The sequence below is a fragment of the Ascaphus truei genome, chromosome 11 (assembly GCF_040206685.1).
Source record: "Ascaphus truei isolate aAscTru1 chromosome 11, aAscTru1.hap1, whole genome shotgun sequence".
NCBI lineage: Eukaryota > Metazoa > Chordata > Amphibia > Anura > Ascaphidae > Ascaphus > Ascaphus truei.
Window position 1 is genome coordinate 53,499,205 of NC_134493.1, and position 17,500 is coordinate 53,516,704.

The window sequence follows — 17,500 nt, forward strand, 5'->3', positions numbered from 1 at the left end:
AAAAGAGGCAGTTTGGGGTCTTATTAAGCATGTGTGTCCCCCACGAGCTCAGGACACTATCCTGCCTGGGATCGGTCACACAGTTTGCTAGCGATAGTCCGATGAGTCGGTAATAAGATTTATTCATTAGGGGTTCGCAGAACTAATATTTTCTAGCAGGGGGAGCCCCGTGTAATAAAGGTTGGGTTAGAATTGATAGAAAGGCCGGGGGGGGATTATGATTTAAAACATCAAGGGTTGCAACAAAGTGTAAAACATATTCCTGGGAGAGGAGCTAGAACAAGTCGCTCTCTGACGCTGGAGCGTGGGCGGCTCAGGGGAGAAGTACTTCTTCACTCACATGGTGGTGGATACATGGACTAGCACCCAACAGAGGTGGTAGCGGCTAACACAGTAAGGGAATAGAAACAAGATATAGATACATTCTTGGGATAGACACGAGGTGCTCCTTAATATGAAAGAGAGCCCGAGATCTAATCGGGCCTGAGGGCAGAGTAAGGGGGGCCGACTGGTTCTTATCTGCCATTAAATTCTACGTTTCTATTCTAACTGCACGAATAGGAAAGGTGGCGTTAGAGGGGCGGCGTCCGTTACTCCCACCCCGGTCAGCCTCAGGGTTCCAGCAATGCAGGGGTTAAGCCATTGCATGGCTCCGGAAGGGAGTTATGTGAAGACATCTGCCCCCTCTCCCCCCCTCTCCTGGTCGCTCCCTGTTACCCGACACGGTCACAGCTGGTGAGCACATTTGGGAAGCCCTTAGTATGTGCGTGTAATAAGCGCGCGTTTGCTGCAACGGCACAATTCTACTGTGCGTGTCACAATATCCCACTGAGTAGGGTTATTGTAATATGGCCGTCACTGGTGCTAGACTGTTTCGGAAACATCGATTAAGGTATTCCAAGGGCCCCATGTGTGGTGCAAACGCACGAAGAGCAGGGAAAGGGGGGCGTGAGGGCTGCCATTTTAAATGTGCCCTACATAAAATGCATGTAAACTGGCTATTGGTTAAACTGTTCCTTAATAACTGATTAGGGCATAGGGTCATATTTCTACTAAATATATATATATAGATATATATATATAATATTTACTTATATGATCTTCTAAACCCAAAGCAGTTATACTTTAGAGTCATTCATGCAGCCACCTCTTGGATGCAATTGTGGCAAAACAGTCCTGTTGTGTTGGTCTACATAGCATACTAACCCTATGCAGTATTATTATTATTATTAAGCAGGATGAAATTGGTCCCAAAAGAATGTATATTCAGGACTACACCTTAACCAATACACCGCGCCCTGTAGTTCTCCAACAGGCAATGGGTGTTGGAAAAACTGACCCTACAAACAGTGTCTGTGTGTGTTGGCTCTCTCTTCTCTCAAGAGCCTGGTGCTGAGATGACACTGACTCATCGTCTTCTATTTAGAACTGCAAGTCTCTGCCCCAGACGGCACTGAAGATGCGGGAAGCTTTGCAGAGGGCCAGGTGGCCGCCGTGGACCCCGGCTTGGATGAGAAGTCACTCTACGCTGAGCAAATTCCAATAGAGAAGAGCCTGTTGCCTCCCTACACGGACGTCCGCGAGGCAGACGCGCAGGAGCTGAAGCCACAGGACTGTGGTTCTGAGGGTGCGGAAGAGATAAGGGTCCAAACAGATGCCTTGAAGAATGAGAGTCAGGAGAAACACAACACCACTAGGGGAGTACCCCTGTGTGAGCCCGTAACAGGCGCCAGTGATGAAGAAGACTGGGACTCCAGGAATCCAGAAGAGGTGGGAGACAGCTTGCAAGGTCAAGAAGTTCTCATGGTGGAAACGCTTCCTCTTGGGGACGTTGTGTCCACATTGGATGGGGAACCTGAAAGTTCAACCAGTGAGGATGCTAAGAAGGGAGTGGGAGGTGTAGAAGAGGTGCCTGTTGCTGAGCAGCCCCTGTTAGAGGAGGCTAAGAATGTCCAAAAAGAAGATCCTCAGTCTGATGGTGAAGAAAAGGGTGAGTCTGAGCAGGGACCAGATGAGGGGGTTCCAGGAGAGAGTGTTGTGGAAGAGAAACAAGGCCTCAGTCCTGAAGGAATCATAAGGGAACCAGAAGAGTTGGATATGTCAGTGCAAGAAGAGGAGACCGCAAATGAGGACGGGGAGCAATTGGATCCCAAGAAAGATGACAAGAGCACCAGAGATGAGGGAGATGAGGATTATGATCCTCCACTGGATGCCAATGAAGCTGCCACATTGGACAGTGACACAGATGTTTCGAAAACAGATACAGATAACCATGACTTGACCAAGGATGAATCAGAGGTTGTGCAGGAAGCTGGAGATGTACCCCAGGAGGAGATACCTGCAGAGGATCCAAATGCTAATGAAATCCAGGAACCCCTTGGCCTCAGTCTTGAAGGTATCATAAGGAAACCAGAAGAGTTGGATATGTCAGTGCAAGAAGAAGAGATCACAAATGAGGACGGGGAGCAACTGGATCCCAAGAAAGATGACAAGAGCACAAGAGATGAGGGAGATGAGGATTATGATCCTCCACTGGATGCCAATGAAGCTGCTGCATTGAACAGTGACACAGATGTTGCGAAAACAGATACAGATAACCATGACTTGACCAAGGATGAATCAGAGGTTGTGCAGGAAGCTGGAGATGTACCCCAGGAGGAGATACCTGCAGAGGATCCAAATGCTAATGAAATCCAGGAACCTCTTCAACCTATCGGCATTTCAGAGCAGCTTGAGACTGAGCCAGATAATGCTGACCTGGAAGATTCAGGGGAATCAGAGAGTGCAGATGAAGAGGCCCCAGAAATGGGAGCCGAGTTAGATGACAGGAGTCAGGAGTCATCGAAAGAGGAGACAGCAGGAGAAGAGGAAATGGAGGAAGAAGAGGAGATAGAGGTGAAAGTTGAGGGGGATATAGAAGGAGAGGGAATTTCAGGGGAAGATGACAGAGATGATATTGGAGAGGAATCATTAGAAGAGAAAAAAGGAGGAGCAGAAGAACCAGAACCAAGTGTCCAAGATGATGCACATGGTGAGAAGTCATTGGAAGAAGTAGTGAGAGACAGATCTGTGCCGGAAATCGCTCCATCAGCCGAGCCGGAGAACGAGGTCCAAGATTCTGCAGAGCAGGAGAGGAGTGAAGGGGAGCAGGCATCGGCTACAGAAGAAGAACCAGTGAAGACACCTGTAGTACCAGCTAAAAAAAGATCTGCGAAACCAAGACAAGCAAGACTGAAAGGTAGAGACCAAGGTCATCCTGCATCGGTCTTCACAAGGGAGTGAAGGATGATGTGTCGGTCAGAATGAAATGGCTGGACCGCACCAATGTTGTCTTGAGAGTCTCAAAGAGATTAATTCTTCACTTAATGTTTAAGGAGGGGGCACATTATAGAATGATCATAGAGAAAATGTACCATCAGTTGCATGCAGCCTGCTCTTTAATGTCCTAGTCCAGGAGTGACCAACTCCAGTCGTTACGGGCCACCGACAGGTTAGCTTTTAAGGATATCCCGGCTTCAGCACAGGTGGCTCAATTAGTGGCTCAGTCTTAACCACTTATTGAGCCACCTGTGCTGAACCAGGGATGTCCCTAATACCTGACCTGTTGGTGGCCCTTGAGGACTGGAGTTTGCCCGCCCCTGTCCTAGTACATTGATCCAATGGGTCGATGCTCCATTGTAACCCTACAAAAGATCCCTTTCCTGCTTAAAGATGTAGGAGGCTAAGGGGTACAAAGGATCCAATAGCTTCGTGTCGTCCATTAGCTACAAGACGGACGTGTAACACAAGTCCCGTGTAACCAATTCCTATCTGTCAGGGCTGAAAATATATTATTTTTCCATTTTGCCCCAATGTTCCATTATTTACCCCAAAAATCTCATTGATTGTTTTTAAAAAAAAAGTATATATTCAAATATGACATTAGGACTTTTATAGGGGAACATAAAGCCCTTGTGCCCGGTGGTGTGTTACAGGAGCCTTTGGCAGTGCTGGGGTGTTAACAGAATGATTCATTGTTAACGCAGGTTAACTGATGAAGCCAGCTTTAGTGTAAATCCAGAATATCGGAGCCTGACATATCTGGAACCAAACATGAGGGAGATGGGTGCAGGGGTACAGAGCTCGTAACCTCTAGGACTGGACAGCTCCGGAGATGGGTGCAGGGGTACAGAGCTCGTAACCTCTAGGACTGGACAGCTCGGGAGATGGGTGCAGGGGTACAGAGCTCGTAACCTCTAGGACTGGACAGCTCGGGAGATGGGTGCAGGGGTACAGAGCTCGTAACCTCTAGGACTGGACAGCTCAGGAGATAGGTGCAGGGATACAGAGCTCGTAACCTCTAGGCCTGGACAGCTCGGAAGATGGGTACAGGGGTACAGAGCTCGTAACCTCTAGGACTGGACAGCTCGGAAGATGGGTGCAGGTATACAGAGCTCTTAACCTCTCGGACTGCAAAGCTCGGGGGGGGGGGGAGGGGGGTGCAGAGCCTGTCACCTCAAGGGCTGGGCTGCTCGGGGGGGGGGGGGAGAGATGAGAGTGGGGAAGGGTGACTGACGCAGGCTGTGGCTCTTTCTCACCTTGTTTCTCTCCCTTACAGATGATTTGGACGAGGCAGAGGAAGTCTCCAGGAGAGACCGGACACATGTAGACAGCACGCTGAAGCTAACAGAGGACAAGCCAACAGATGATTACTCAGGTAATCAAATACCAAGCAGGCTGTTCACTAACCCAGGGGGTGCCCAACGCCAGTCGTGAAGCCCCACCTAACAGGTCAGGTTTTCAGGATATCCCTGCTTAAGCACAAGTGTCTCAATCAGTCCCAGCTTCAGCACAGATGGCTCAGTCTTTGACCAGAGCCACTGATTTAGCCACCTGTGCTGAAGCTGGGACTGATTGACCTACCTGTGCTGAAGCTGGGACTGATTGAGACACCTGTGCTGAAGCTGGGACTGATTGACCTACCTGTGCTGAAGCTGGGCTGATTGAGACACCTGTGCTGAAGCTGGGCTGATTGAGACACCTGTGCTGAAGCAGGGATATCCTTATCTATATACACTATACACCCCCATCATCCTTATCTATATACAATACACACCCCATTATCCTTATCTATATACAATATACACCCCATTATCCATATATATATATATATATATATACAATATACACCCCATTATCCATATATATATATATGGATATACACCCCATTATCCTTAGCTATACACACTATACACCCCATTATCCTTTTATATATATATATATACACACAATATACACCCATCATCCTTATCTATATACAATATACACTCCATTATCCTTAGCTATACACAATATACACCCCATTATCCTTAGCTATATACAATATACACCCCATTATCCTTAGCTATATACAATATACACCCCATTATCCTTAGCTATATACAATATACACCCCATTATCCTTAGCTATATACAATATACACCCCATTATCCATATATATATATATATATATATATATATATATATATATATATATGGATATACACCCCATTATCCTTAGCTATACACAATATACACCCCATTATCCTTTTATATATATATATATATACACACATCATCCTTATCTATATACAATATACACCCCATTATCCTTAGCTATACACAATATACACCCCATTATCCATATATATATATATACAATATACACCCCATTATCCTTAGCTATATACAATATACACCCTATTATCCTTAGCTATATACAATATACACCCCATTATCCTTAGCTATACACAATATACACCCCAGTATCCTTATCTATATACAATATACACCTCATTATCCTTTTATATATATATATATATATATATATATACACAATATACACCCATCATCCTTATCTATATACAATATACACCCCATTATCCTTAGCTATACACAATATACACCCCAGTTTCCTTATCTATATACAATATACACCCCATGATCCTTATCTATATACACTATATAATATTGCTTTACACTGGAGGGGTTTGTGCCACTTTTTTTTACTCCCCCTAACTTATTTAATGTTCAAATTTAAAACAAAGACGGCATGCTTTTTATGAACCCGCTTGGTGACGCGGGGAAGGCTTAAAGCTCGTCACGTGGCCTAGTTTCTGCTTGCGGGGTTTTAGTCCCCGGTGCTATTAATGGACGAGCCACTGATTTTCTCTGCTTCACCTTCTCGCCCCTCTCTTGCAGCGGTACTGCAGCGGCTAAGGAAGATTTACCATTCTGCCATCAAACCCATGGAGCTGTCTTATAAATACCACGAGCTGAGGCAGCACGAGATCACAGGTAAACACGCCCTGCGTCCTATGGGGCGCGATGAGGTCACCTTTACTGGGTGCTTACTGGACCTTTATGTCAGGGGGGTGCAACTCCAGGCCTCAAGCCCCCCCAACAGGTCAGGTTTTCTGGATATCCCAGCTTCAGCACAGGTAACTCAATCAGAGGCTCAGCCGAAGACTGAGCCACCCATGCGGAAGGAGGGAGTGATTGAGCCACCTGTGCTGAAGCTGAGACTGATTGAGCAACCTGTGCTGAAGCTGGGACTGATTGGGCCACCTGTGCTGAAGCAGGGACTGATTGAGCCACCTGTGCTGAAGCAGGGACTGATTGAGCCACCTGTGCTGGAGCTGGGACTGAGTGATCCAACTGTGCTTGAGCAGGTACTGATTGAGCCAACTGTGCTGGAGCTGGGACTGAGTGAGCCACCTGTGCTGAAGCAAGGATATCTTGAAAACCTGACCTGGTGGGAGGGAGTTTGAGGACGAGAGTTGAGCCCCCCTCCCGCACTATGTACTAAGATTTCCTTTAACATTTTGTGCCCATCATAATATCAGCGCTAAGACCCCCACAAACCTCCAGGAAACGTGACCGAGGCAATTTCAATGGGAACAGAATTGCTGTTTAATTATCTACAACGCGCGTCGGTGAATGATCCCTTGTGAGTGTCACATGACGCAGAATAGCCCCGCTGTGAATATAACACGCGCGTTATCCTCCGGGGGGCTATATTCTATCAGCTCCGAGATGGTGAAGGCCGATCCGCCGTAGAAGTCAGCGGCATTCCGTGTAAGACCCCCCCGTCCCCCCCCAGGTCGGCGATCACGGGGCGTACAGAATATACCCCGAAGAGACCTCATAGCCTCAAAGGAGTCAATAGTATTGGGGCAAAAGTGGTGCGATTCTGGGGTAAAAAAAACCGGCCCCAGATGTATCAAGGAAAAATACCCTATTAAAATCCTATAGGATTTTTCCTTCGATGGGAGTCCAAGGGAGTTTCCGTGCCAAAATGTCCCGCTCGGCACTATTAAAGAGGTGCTGCCACGTAACGGGGTGCCTCACGACCAGAGGCTATCACATAACGAGGTGCCTCAGAGGCTGTCACGTAATGGGGTGACTCACGGACAGAGGGTGCCACATAACGGGGTGCCTCATGGACAGAGGTATCCGATCTGTGTGTGTCCCCTGCCGCCAGAACCCTTCAGGCTCAGCCCTATACCAGTTCCTAGGGATCCCAGAGACACCGGGAGGATAATACATTTGGGGTTTGTTATATGGGGACACTACAATAGGGATTCCAAGACCCTGGGCAGATATAAAATACAGAAGAGTGGCATGGGGCAAATACTCCAAATAGAGCATAATCACCATCCCTGTGAGGGCTCCAGGTGAGTCGGGATGGTCCCCCCAAACCCACCCCCTGTCCTTGGGTACCTGGCCAGCAGTTCCACGGAACAAAGTACGTGGCTAATAGCCTCTGTACTAAAAATGGTTGGGAATATTAAGTATGTTAAGCATTGTAATTTAATATATATTAAACAATTCTTTAATAAGTAAAAAAAAAAAAAAAAAGGAGTCATTCCTGCGCTTTTTTAACGTATTCTTGTTTTAACGACGCAGGGAGTTGAACCCCGTTGATTTCAGCTCCGGGGGACACCCTGCTTCCGAAATACTGACCTCCCAAAGTGGGGTGCCGGCCAAGTTTAAAGCCCCCCGCCTCACGCGGGCCAATAGGAATCCGAACCCGATGACGTCACGGCTTCCTATTGGCCCGCAGGACGCGGGCGCTTCGTAACGCCGCCATTATGCGAACCCTTTATGCGGCTGCCGGCGCCCCCTACAGGGATCTGTATGCCCCGGAAGCAGGGGGTCCCCGGAGCTGAAATTAACGGGGGTTCAGACCCCCTGCTTAAACCCTGTGTTAATAAAGTGCAACAAACTCGCCCGCCTGAATTGCCTCTTTAACGTTTCATCAACAACCCCCGCATGCCCCCGAGTCTCAGGGGGGCACAGCGTTGCGTCGCTGGCCTCTCTTGGCTGCGCAGGGGTTAACAGACGTAGAATGGTTTTTCCCTCTGTCACAGTACCACTGCTTTTTTGTGTTGTTGCTCATTAAGGCACTTTGACCACATAGTAGGGGGGGAGGGGGGGTCAAATGAAATGTAAAAAGATCAAGCTCATTAAACAAGAAGGTGATATTGCCCCTTTAACTCGCCGGTTCCGGCTCCCCCCGGTGGCAGGGCATACGCCTCCTTGTGATTCCATTGCTGATGTGTCGCTTCCCTCCCTTCTGCTAACAGCTTATCTGGGACGTACCCTTGCTGATTCGGCCGCAGGTGGGTATGGTTGCCTGACACGCACGTGTCCTGCCTGGCCTATTCAGCTTGTGTGCCTGGCCTCTCTGTGCACTGCTTTGTGCCTGGCCTCTCTGTACACTGCTTTGTGCCTGGCCTCTCTCTGTGTTTGCTTACACCTTTGCCCATCCGGCTGCACTGTTAAGTCCCTCGGGGGGTGGGGGGTCTGGGGGTGTTTACGGAGAAGGAAGTGCGCCTAGACCAGGGGTGGGCTACTCCAGTCCTCAAGGGCCACGGACAGGTCAGGTTTTCAGGATATCCCCGCTTCAGCACAGGTGGCTTAATCAGTCTCAGCTTCAGCACAGGCGGCTCAATCAGTCCCTTCTTCTGCACTGGTGGCTCAATCAGAGGCTCACTCAAAGACTGAGCCTCTGATTGAGCTACCTGTGCTGAAGCAGGGATATCCTGGAAACCTGGCCTGCATGTTTTTGGGGGCAAATGAAATGGGGAAAAGAACACACAGAGACACAGAATGTGATATATCTCATTATAATCTGTGCCCCATATAACTCTCCCCAACTCCTCCTACTGACTCCCCAAGGTGCAGGCTGAAATGTGTAGAACTGATCAATGTGTTATCCGGCACACGCCTAGAACTGATCAATGTGTTAGCTGGCACACGCCTAGAACTGATCAATGTGTTAGCTGGCACACGCCTAGAACTGATCAATGTGTTAGCCGGCACACGCCTAGAACTGATCAATGTGTTAGCCGGCACACACCTAGAACTGATCAATGTGTTAGCAGACACACGCCTAGAACTGATCAATGTGTTAGCAGACACACGCCTAGAACTGATCAATGTGTTAGCTGGCACACGCCTAGAACTGATCAATGTGTTAGCTGGCACATGCCTAGAACTGATCAATGTGTTAGCCGGCACACGCCTAGAACTGATCAATGTGTTAGCAGACACACGCCTAGAACTGATCAATGTGTTAGCTGGCACACGCCTAGAACTGATCAATGTGTTAGCTGGCACACGCCTAGAACTGATCAATGTGTTAGCTGGCACACGCCTAGAACTGATCAATGTGTTAGCCGGCACACGCCTAGAACTGATCAATGTGTTAGCCGGCACACACCTAGAACTGATCAATGTGTTAGCCGGCACACGCCTAGAACTGATCAATGTGTTAGCAGACACACGCCTAGAACTGATCAATGTGTTAGCAGACACATGCCTAGAACTGATCAATGTGTTAGCTGGCACACGCCTAGAACTGATCAATGTGTTAGCCGACACACGCCTAGAACTGATCAATGTGTTAGCAGACACACGCCTAGAACTGATCAATGTGTTAGCAGACACACGCGTAGAACTGATCAATGTGTTAGCAGACACACGCCTAGAACTGATCAATGTGTTAGCAAACACACGCCTAGAACTGATCAATGTGTTAGCAGACACATGCCTAGAACTGATCAATGTGTTAGCCGGCACACGCCTAGAACTGATCAATGTGTTAGCCGGAGAACTGATCAATGTGTTAGCTGGCACACACCTAGAACTGATCAATGTGTTAGCCGGCACACGCCTAGAACTGATCAATGTGTTAGCCGGCACACGCCTAGAACTGATCAATGTGTTAGCAGGCACACACCTAGAACTGATCAATGTGTTAGCAGACACATGCCTAGAACTGATCAATGTGTTAGCAGACACACGCCTAGAACTGATCGAATGTGTTAGCTGGCACACGCCTAGAACTGATCAATGTGTTAGCTGGCACATGCCTAGAACTGATCAATGTGTTATCCGGCACACAACTAGAACTGATCTAGGTGTGCCAGCTAACACATCGAACTGATTGAATATTTTAGCCGGCACAGGCCTAGAACTGATCAGTGTTCTAGCCAGCCCACACCTAGAACAGATATAGCACCATGCTAAGTCTCGCTGTGTTGCATGTAACATTGCAGTCACACAGCTAGGACATGGTTTCATTTATAACGTAAAAATAAGTTTGTTACGGAACTGAGGTATCTTAACAGTTTTGCTGCCAGAGCAAAGGTAATCCGCAATAAATTCCCAAAATTACATTACATGGCTGTTTACTCAACATGTATATTGACGGCCAATTTTAAGACCCCATCAAAGCTAATTTCACAAAATGTTTCCTACCGCCATTGCAGAATTTTACAATGGAGTCGGTGGTCATGTTTAAAAAGAAAAGCAGCTGTACTTCCATCCCTTCTGCCATCTTTACACCCCCCTTTCTGTGGGTTCACCATGACAAATGTTCAAACGCACTCATTTTGTACCAATTCCAGGACACGTGACGCTGCCCAAGTTCCTTGGTTGGGTGGGGGCCACACTATGGAAAATCATGGAGTAAATCCCTTGTTCTTTACACTGGAGACACTCATTTTAGACATTGGTCAACGTGCGTTAATTAAAAATACAAATAAAAAGAAGCGGTACTGTGCCTAGATACTGGGACGTATAACCCGAAAAATAGTCCCTCGGTGCTGGAATAAAGGGATAATGTTAAGTTTAGTGAAACGGACTCATCGTCGATTTTATGTAATTCTTCCCGTTTTTTCCCCGTCCCGCGCGTCCTCCTCTCTTCTTTCCGTCCACAGATGGCGAGATCACTTCCAAACCAATGGTGCTATTTTTGGGACCATGGAGCGTGGGCAAATCCAGCATGGTCAACTACCTCTTGGGGCTGGATGAGACCCCCTACCAGCTGTACACAGGTAATGTTGCGTACGGGGGTCCAGTTGTAGCCTGTGGCTAGATGTTACTGCATTGCCCTCAACCTGCTGAGATCCCACTGAAGCCCATGGGAACCGCGGATGGGTGTAACCATGTCATCCTGACCTTTAAAGAGGGTGATCGTGTTGAAATCTGTGGAGTTCACTGATGTGTCTAAGGGTGGTCCAGACTTTGAAGGTGATCCCAGTAATGTCAATGGGAATAAGCAGTGTGTGTAAATGGGTGGTGCTCATTTTTAAGATGGGGATCCCATTGAAGTCTATAGGGCCAGATAATACCCAGTTTCCTGACTATATGAGGGAAATATTATTGGAATAAATGGGATACATACACGAGTCTGGAAAGGTTGAGTTGAGAGGTAGGTTTTAGTGTAGTTGAGTAATACCTTGTCCTATCTCCCTCATCTTTGACATTTAATAGGATTACCGATGGATACGTTGACCTTAGAGCCGCCTAACGTACGACCTCTAGGATGATACAGGCCAATATTTAAAAGCTCCTATGAAGGGAATTTGAACAAGTATATATTACATAGTTGGTTACATAGTATACACTAGTCCGGGGAAGCAGGTAAGGAGGGTGTAGATTGGACAACTCTCCTGTAGACATATATGTTGGGGCTAAACACAATTAATTTAGAGCACAGTGTGGTCTAAAGGTATTTTAGGACATATGACTTCACCATAACCCATGGGAGTCTTATAACATGTCCCTTTTGTCAACCGTCCGACAGGTGCTGAGCCCACCACTTCCGAATTCACGGTTCTAATGCACGGGCCGAAGATGAAGACCATTGAGGGCATTGTGATGGCTGCCGACAGCGGACGCTCCTTTTCCCCGCTGGAGAAGTTCGGCCAGAATTTCTTGGAGAAGCTGATCGGGATCGAGATCCCCCACAAGCTGCTGGAGAGAGTCTCGTTTGTGGACACCCCTGGTATCATTGAGAACCGCAAGCAGCAGGAGAGAGGTATGAGGGTCTAAACGTGGATATGTCAATGAGCAAAACCTCAGTGACAAGAACAGCAGGGGAGCTTAACCAACAGTGATCAAAGTTTGATGGTACTAAGTTGTACAGAGGAGTACCGGGACTTTTTTTAATTACACATCAGGAGTACTGTTACTTTTTTAGTTACACATCAAGAGTACCGTAACTTCTTTTTTTTACTACAAATCTACAGTTCAACTTCCCCTTTCTAAATAAATAGGGATTTATTTTTAAGGTCTATAACGTCTTATACATCTCTGCAAAGTACTACGTACATGGTTTGCGCTGTATAAATATAAATGCAACACTCGTTGAATTACAACTCACTCTGTCATAAGAGTTTTAGCTGAAGGGGGAAGATGGAATTGTCACTGTATGAGGTTCAGAACCGCTGACTGATTGCACCCATTGTGTTGTGGCTGATTCCTCCTGTACTCCTCGATCTGCAGGTTACCCTTTTAACGACGTCTGCCAGTGGTTCATCGACCGTGCCGATCTGATCTTTGTTGTTTTTGACCCGACCAAACTGGACGTGGGCCTGGAGCTGGAAATGCTCTTCCGGCAGCTGAAGGGTCGCGAGTCCCAAATCCGCATCATTCTGAATAAGGCAGACAGCTTGGCCACCCAGGAGCTGATGAGGGTTTATGGAGCTCTCTTCTGGAGCTTGGCTCCACTGATCAACGTGACCGAGCCACCAAGGGTCTATGTCAGCTCTTTCTGGCCACAAGAATACCACCCCGAAACGCACAGGGACCTCTTCCTCAAGGAGGAGATCTCCCTCCTGGAGGATCTGAACCAGGTCATCGAAAACCGTCTTGAAAACAAGATCGCATTCATCCGCCAGCACGCTATCAGGGTTCGAATCCATGGCCTGCTGGTTGATCGGTACCTCCAGACCTACAAGGAGAAAATGACTTTCTTCAGCGATGGGGAACTGGTGTTTAAGGACATAGTGGACGACCCAGACAAGTTCTTCATCTTCAAGTCTATCCTGGCCAAGACTAACGTCAGCAAGTTTGATCTCCCCAACCGAGAGGCTTACAGGGATTTCTTTGGAGTAAACCCCATCTCAGGCTTCAAACTCCTGTCCCAGCAGTGCTCCTACATGGGAGGCTGCCTCCTGGAGAAGATCGAGCGGGCCATTACCCATGAGCTCCCAGACCTCCTCGGCAGCATCGGCCTGGGCAGAAAGCCTGGGGGCCTCAACTGTGAGGTCACCGGGTGTGGCGAGACCCCAAAGAATCGCTACAAGAAACAATAACCTATCTCCCTCTTAACCCCTCTCCAGTCTCCCGATAAAATCCCTGTGAAAGGTCGCGCCTTCTGTTGGGGATGGAGCTTATCCGCTCCAGCAAACCTTGCAGGCTGCACCCTTTTTACAATGTGTTCTTGAGATGTGTAACAGAGATGAATGTGTTTATACATAAAAGTACAAAATTAAATATTGATCTCCGGCGGGACCAGTGTACGGCTGGCCTCTCTGGCGGGTAAGGAATTAAGTACAAAGCTAGTGGTTTCCTTAGGAAGCACTTCTGATATCATGGGTGATGGTGGGACTTGCAGAGAGGCTGCAGCATCGTGAGATTCCACACTAACCCCACTGGTTTTTGATTCTTCTCTAACAGCATCACTCTTTCTCTGATGAAGGGATGGGGGAGCAGGACAATTCTACACTGTTCCCGAGTAGCCAGACGGGCGAGTACGGAATCTCAATTCACTGCAGCCTCTGACACTTCCGGCATCGCAAATGACATCACAAACGCAAGGCGGCGAGAAACCAACGCGGCATCAATCATTTTATACTACAAAACGTCTATATATTAACCCCCGTGGTTTTCAACCGGTGTTCTGTGGAACCCTGGGGATCCGCGGAAATATTTGTGGGGGGGTCCCGATTAAAAAAAATCTGGTAATGGCAGATATTTGCAGTCTTCAAGACATCATAATAGTGTTGCCATTTTTTGATATCTACATATATAATAGTTTAGAAAAGGTTATCAAATCTAATGCTGAAATGGTATGTGTGTGTGTGTATATATATATATATATATATATATATATATATATATATATATATATATTAGAGGAAGACCTTTCAACAGTCCTGATGATGAATGACCTTGGAATATCTTGACCTTTCTTTAGGAGATTTCATAATCGCCCCTTTCTTCCGTTTGCGTCCCTAACGTGACACCAGTGTCTTTACGTCATTACACTTCAGGTCGACAGAGTAACAAAGGCTGTTTTATGGAAGGGGGCCGAGTTCTGGCAGCTTTTTTGTAAGGGATCAACAAGAGACCCCCTTAGACCACATAGTGATTTGGAAATGGTTGTTGCGGGGGCTGCATACTGACTTGGAGAGAGTGAGAGGGGCCCCTTTCACGGCATGTCTATCTGTAAAGCTGGGTTATTTCTTTTAGTTTAGATCTACATTTTACTACGCATAGGGTTCCCTGACTCTTTTTCCCCCCCTGCAATAGGGGGGATCAACTCCAGTCCTCAAGATCCCCCAACAGGTCAGGTTTCCAGGATATCCCTGCTTCAGCACAGGTGGCTCAATCAGAGGCTAGGTCTTTGACTGAGCCTCTGACTGAGCCACCTGTCCTGAAGCTGGGATATCCTGAAAACCTGACCTGTTAGGAGGGTCGGGAGGGGGGGGGGGTGTCTTGAGGACTGAAGTTGAGCACCCCCTGCACTAGAACCGCCCCGCCGGTCTCAATGCATTTGTACGCGCTCTCCCGTGCGTCACGGCACATTTCCAGGGGTTCCGCAGTCCTTACGAGGTTGGACATACGCGGCATTGACGGGGTATATGTGGGTGCATGCCACCTTTGCTTAACCCTCTGAGTGCCGGGCGGACAGCAGGGCTCCACGAGAGGATATTTGAGATGATTGGTACGCGGCTGGAGAGTCGGGAGGGACGGGGCAGGTTAATGGATCCGAGATGGAGCTGGGGAGGGCGCGTGGTGTAGCCAATCGTGGAACATCAGTGTGCTTAAAGTAGGTTGATTTAGTGTGGAGTAGGCCAGGAGGGGCCACCTGCAGTCCTCAGGGACCACCAACAGGCCGGGTATTAGGGATATCCCTGCTTCAGCACACATGGCTCAGTCAACAACTGAGCTTCTGATTGAGCCACCTGTGCTGAAGCAGGGATATCCTTAAAACCTGACCTGTTGGTGGCCCTTGAGGACTGGAGTTGCCCGCCCCTGGGACAGATTAAAGCAGCAGTGCCACTTCCTTGGTCCAATGAATACATCCTTTATTTGTTATTATAAACGCTCTTTCCTTTCACCTTTGTCATTGTGACGCTCTCCGCTTTGTTTCTTCTCCACACAATAAAAATGTTTGAGCTTGTTAAAGATAGACACCGCTGTCACTTGTCTCTTCCCTCCTCGCTGGCTCGTAGGAACCACTACAGCAGGGACGGCTAACTCCAGTCCTTAAGGGCCACCAACAGGTCAGGTTTTCAGGATATCCCGGCTTCACCACAGGTGGCTCAGTTTTGACTGAGCCACCTGTGCTAAAGCATGAAGCCACTGATTGAGCCATCTGTGCTGAAGCAGGGATATCCTGAAAACCTGACCATTTGGTGGTCCTTGAGGACTGGAGTTGGCCGTCCCCGCTCTACACCTTATTCCCTTGTACTTTGCATTGCGCCGGTCAGTGGCACTGCGGCTTTAATGATTTCCGATATCCGCAGTGCGCCGGGAAGCGACACGGGGTACAGTTACCGGTGCAGCACAGGCCGTCAGTGTAATATCATGCCAACAAATGCAGCAGCTTTGTAGAGACCCTGACTGCACAAAGTGATGGACAGACAGACATATAGGCAGATCGATAGACAGACAGATATAGAGATGATAGATAAGATACAGTAGATATACTGGAATAGAGATAGACAGACAGATAGATTGAGATATTCTTTGATTGCCAGAGTGAGAAGGGGAGAGATGGACAGACAGACAGACGGAGATAAATGGAAGATTGATAGACAGACAAATCCAGTGAGAAGAAAACAGATACAGATTGATGGACAGACGGGGAGACAGAGTAGTAGATAAATAGGCAAATAAAGAAGAAAAGAGACACACAGAGGTATACAAAGAAAGACAGACAAAGCAATGGGTAGACAGAACCCGGGCTATATACAGGGAGGCAGCCAGGGATCAGACATGTTCTCTGTTGGTTCCTCCGGCATGGAAGGGTCCTAGATCTTTTCCCTGTATCCCCGTCCAGATGTATACAGGGGGCCGCATTGGTTTAAAACTCCTACTATCCAGCGTGTGCCCGGAAATGGAAAGCCTGGAGGTTTCGAACATTCCAGCGCAAAAATTAGTCAAAGGGTTAAATCCGCGACGTCGCAGAGAAGCTACCACACAAACGCTATAGATATATAGAAGTACAAGAAAAGGCCTTGCAAGTGGAACTGAAGCTGGAGTTAGACTATGCCTGGAAGGTTTCTGCTGTTATGAATACTGGATAAACTAACTAGCATGGGTGAGGCTTTAACTGAATTAACATAGGTCAGGGGTGGAAAACTCCAGCCCTCAAGGGCCACCAACAGGTCAGGTTTTCAGGATATCCCAGCTTTAGCACAGGTGACTCAGCTGAGCCACTGATTGAGCCACCTGTGCTGAAGCCGGGATATCCTTAAAACCTGACCTGTTAGTGGCCCTTGAGGACTGGCGTTGCCCCACACTGGTCTATATGCTACCCTGGAGTTTATACATTATATATATATATATATATATACACATTTTTTTTTTTTTGCCCCCCCCACAAATAATTAAAAACAAGAAGTAAAACCGTGAGATAAATGTAATGTAGCGTTTTTTAGAGAGTGGGTGTATATTTCCGCCTTGAAATTGTAGTCTGACGTTAGCGGAGAAGGACGCTTCTCTGGGCCCATCTCTCCCAGGCTACAATGGCAATTATTTCCCTCCGCCTTTTAAATGTTCCTCCCTGCACCCCCTCTCCTCAGCGTCATGGGACCTTTCTAATTATCCCCGCTGCCCGGGCTAGAACAAGATGGCAGAGAGAATCAGCGGGAGGAAGCTTTCATGTCCAGGCTTGATGATGTCACCGCCCTCACTTGGGCGTGGCAAGGAGAGACGCAGAGGATTCTGGGAGAG

At 47.7% G+C, this 17,500-nt stretch overlaps 1 protein-coding gene across 2 annotated transcripts in view; it reads left to right on the forward strand.

Moving 5' to 3' along the window:
* SRL (sarcalumenin) overlaps nucleotides 1–17,500 on the forward strand; it is a 41,281-nt gene that overhangs the window by 23,444 nt on the left and 337 nt on the right. The window contains exons 2-8 of one of the 2 annotated variants that reach the window (XM_075566349.1): nucleotides 1,427–3,238; nucleotides 4,598–4,696; nucleotides 6,221–6,316; nucleotides 8,608–8,643; nucleotides 11,248–11,364; nucleotides 12,117–12,350; nucleotides 12,818–17,500. The exon at nucleotides 12,818–17,500 is cut by the window's right edge and continues 337 nt beyond it. In XM_075566349.1, the coding sequence (XP_075422464.1) occupies nucleotides 1,427–3,238; nucleotides 4,598–4,696; nucleotides 6,221–6,316; nucleotides 8,608–8,643; nucleotides 11,248–11,364; nucleotides 12,117–12,350; nucleotides 12,818–13,629 (3,206 nt within the window). In that variant the 3' untranslated portion in view covers nucleotides 13,630–17,500. The remainder of the gene's footprint in view (nucleotides 1–1,426; nucleotides 3,239–4,597; nucleotides 4,697–6,220; nucleotides 6,317–8,607; nucleotides 8,644–11,247; nucleotides 11,365–12,116; nucleotides 12,351–12,817) is intronic. The other variant, XM_075566350.1, reaches the window with a different exon arrangement.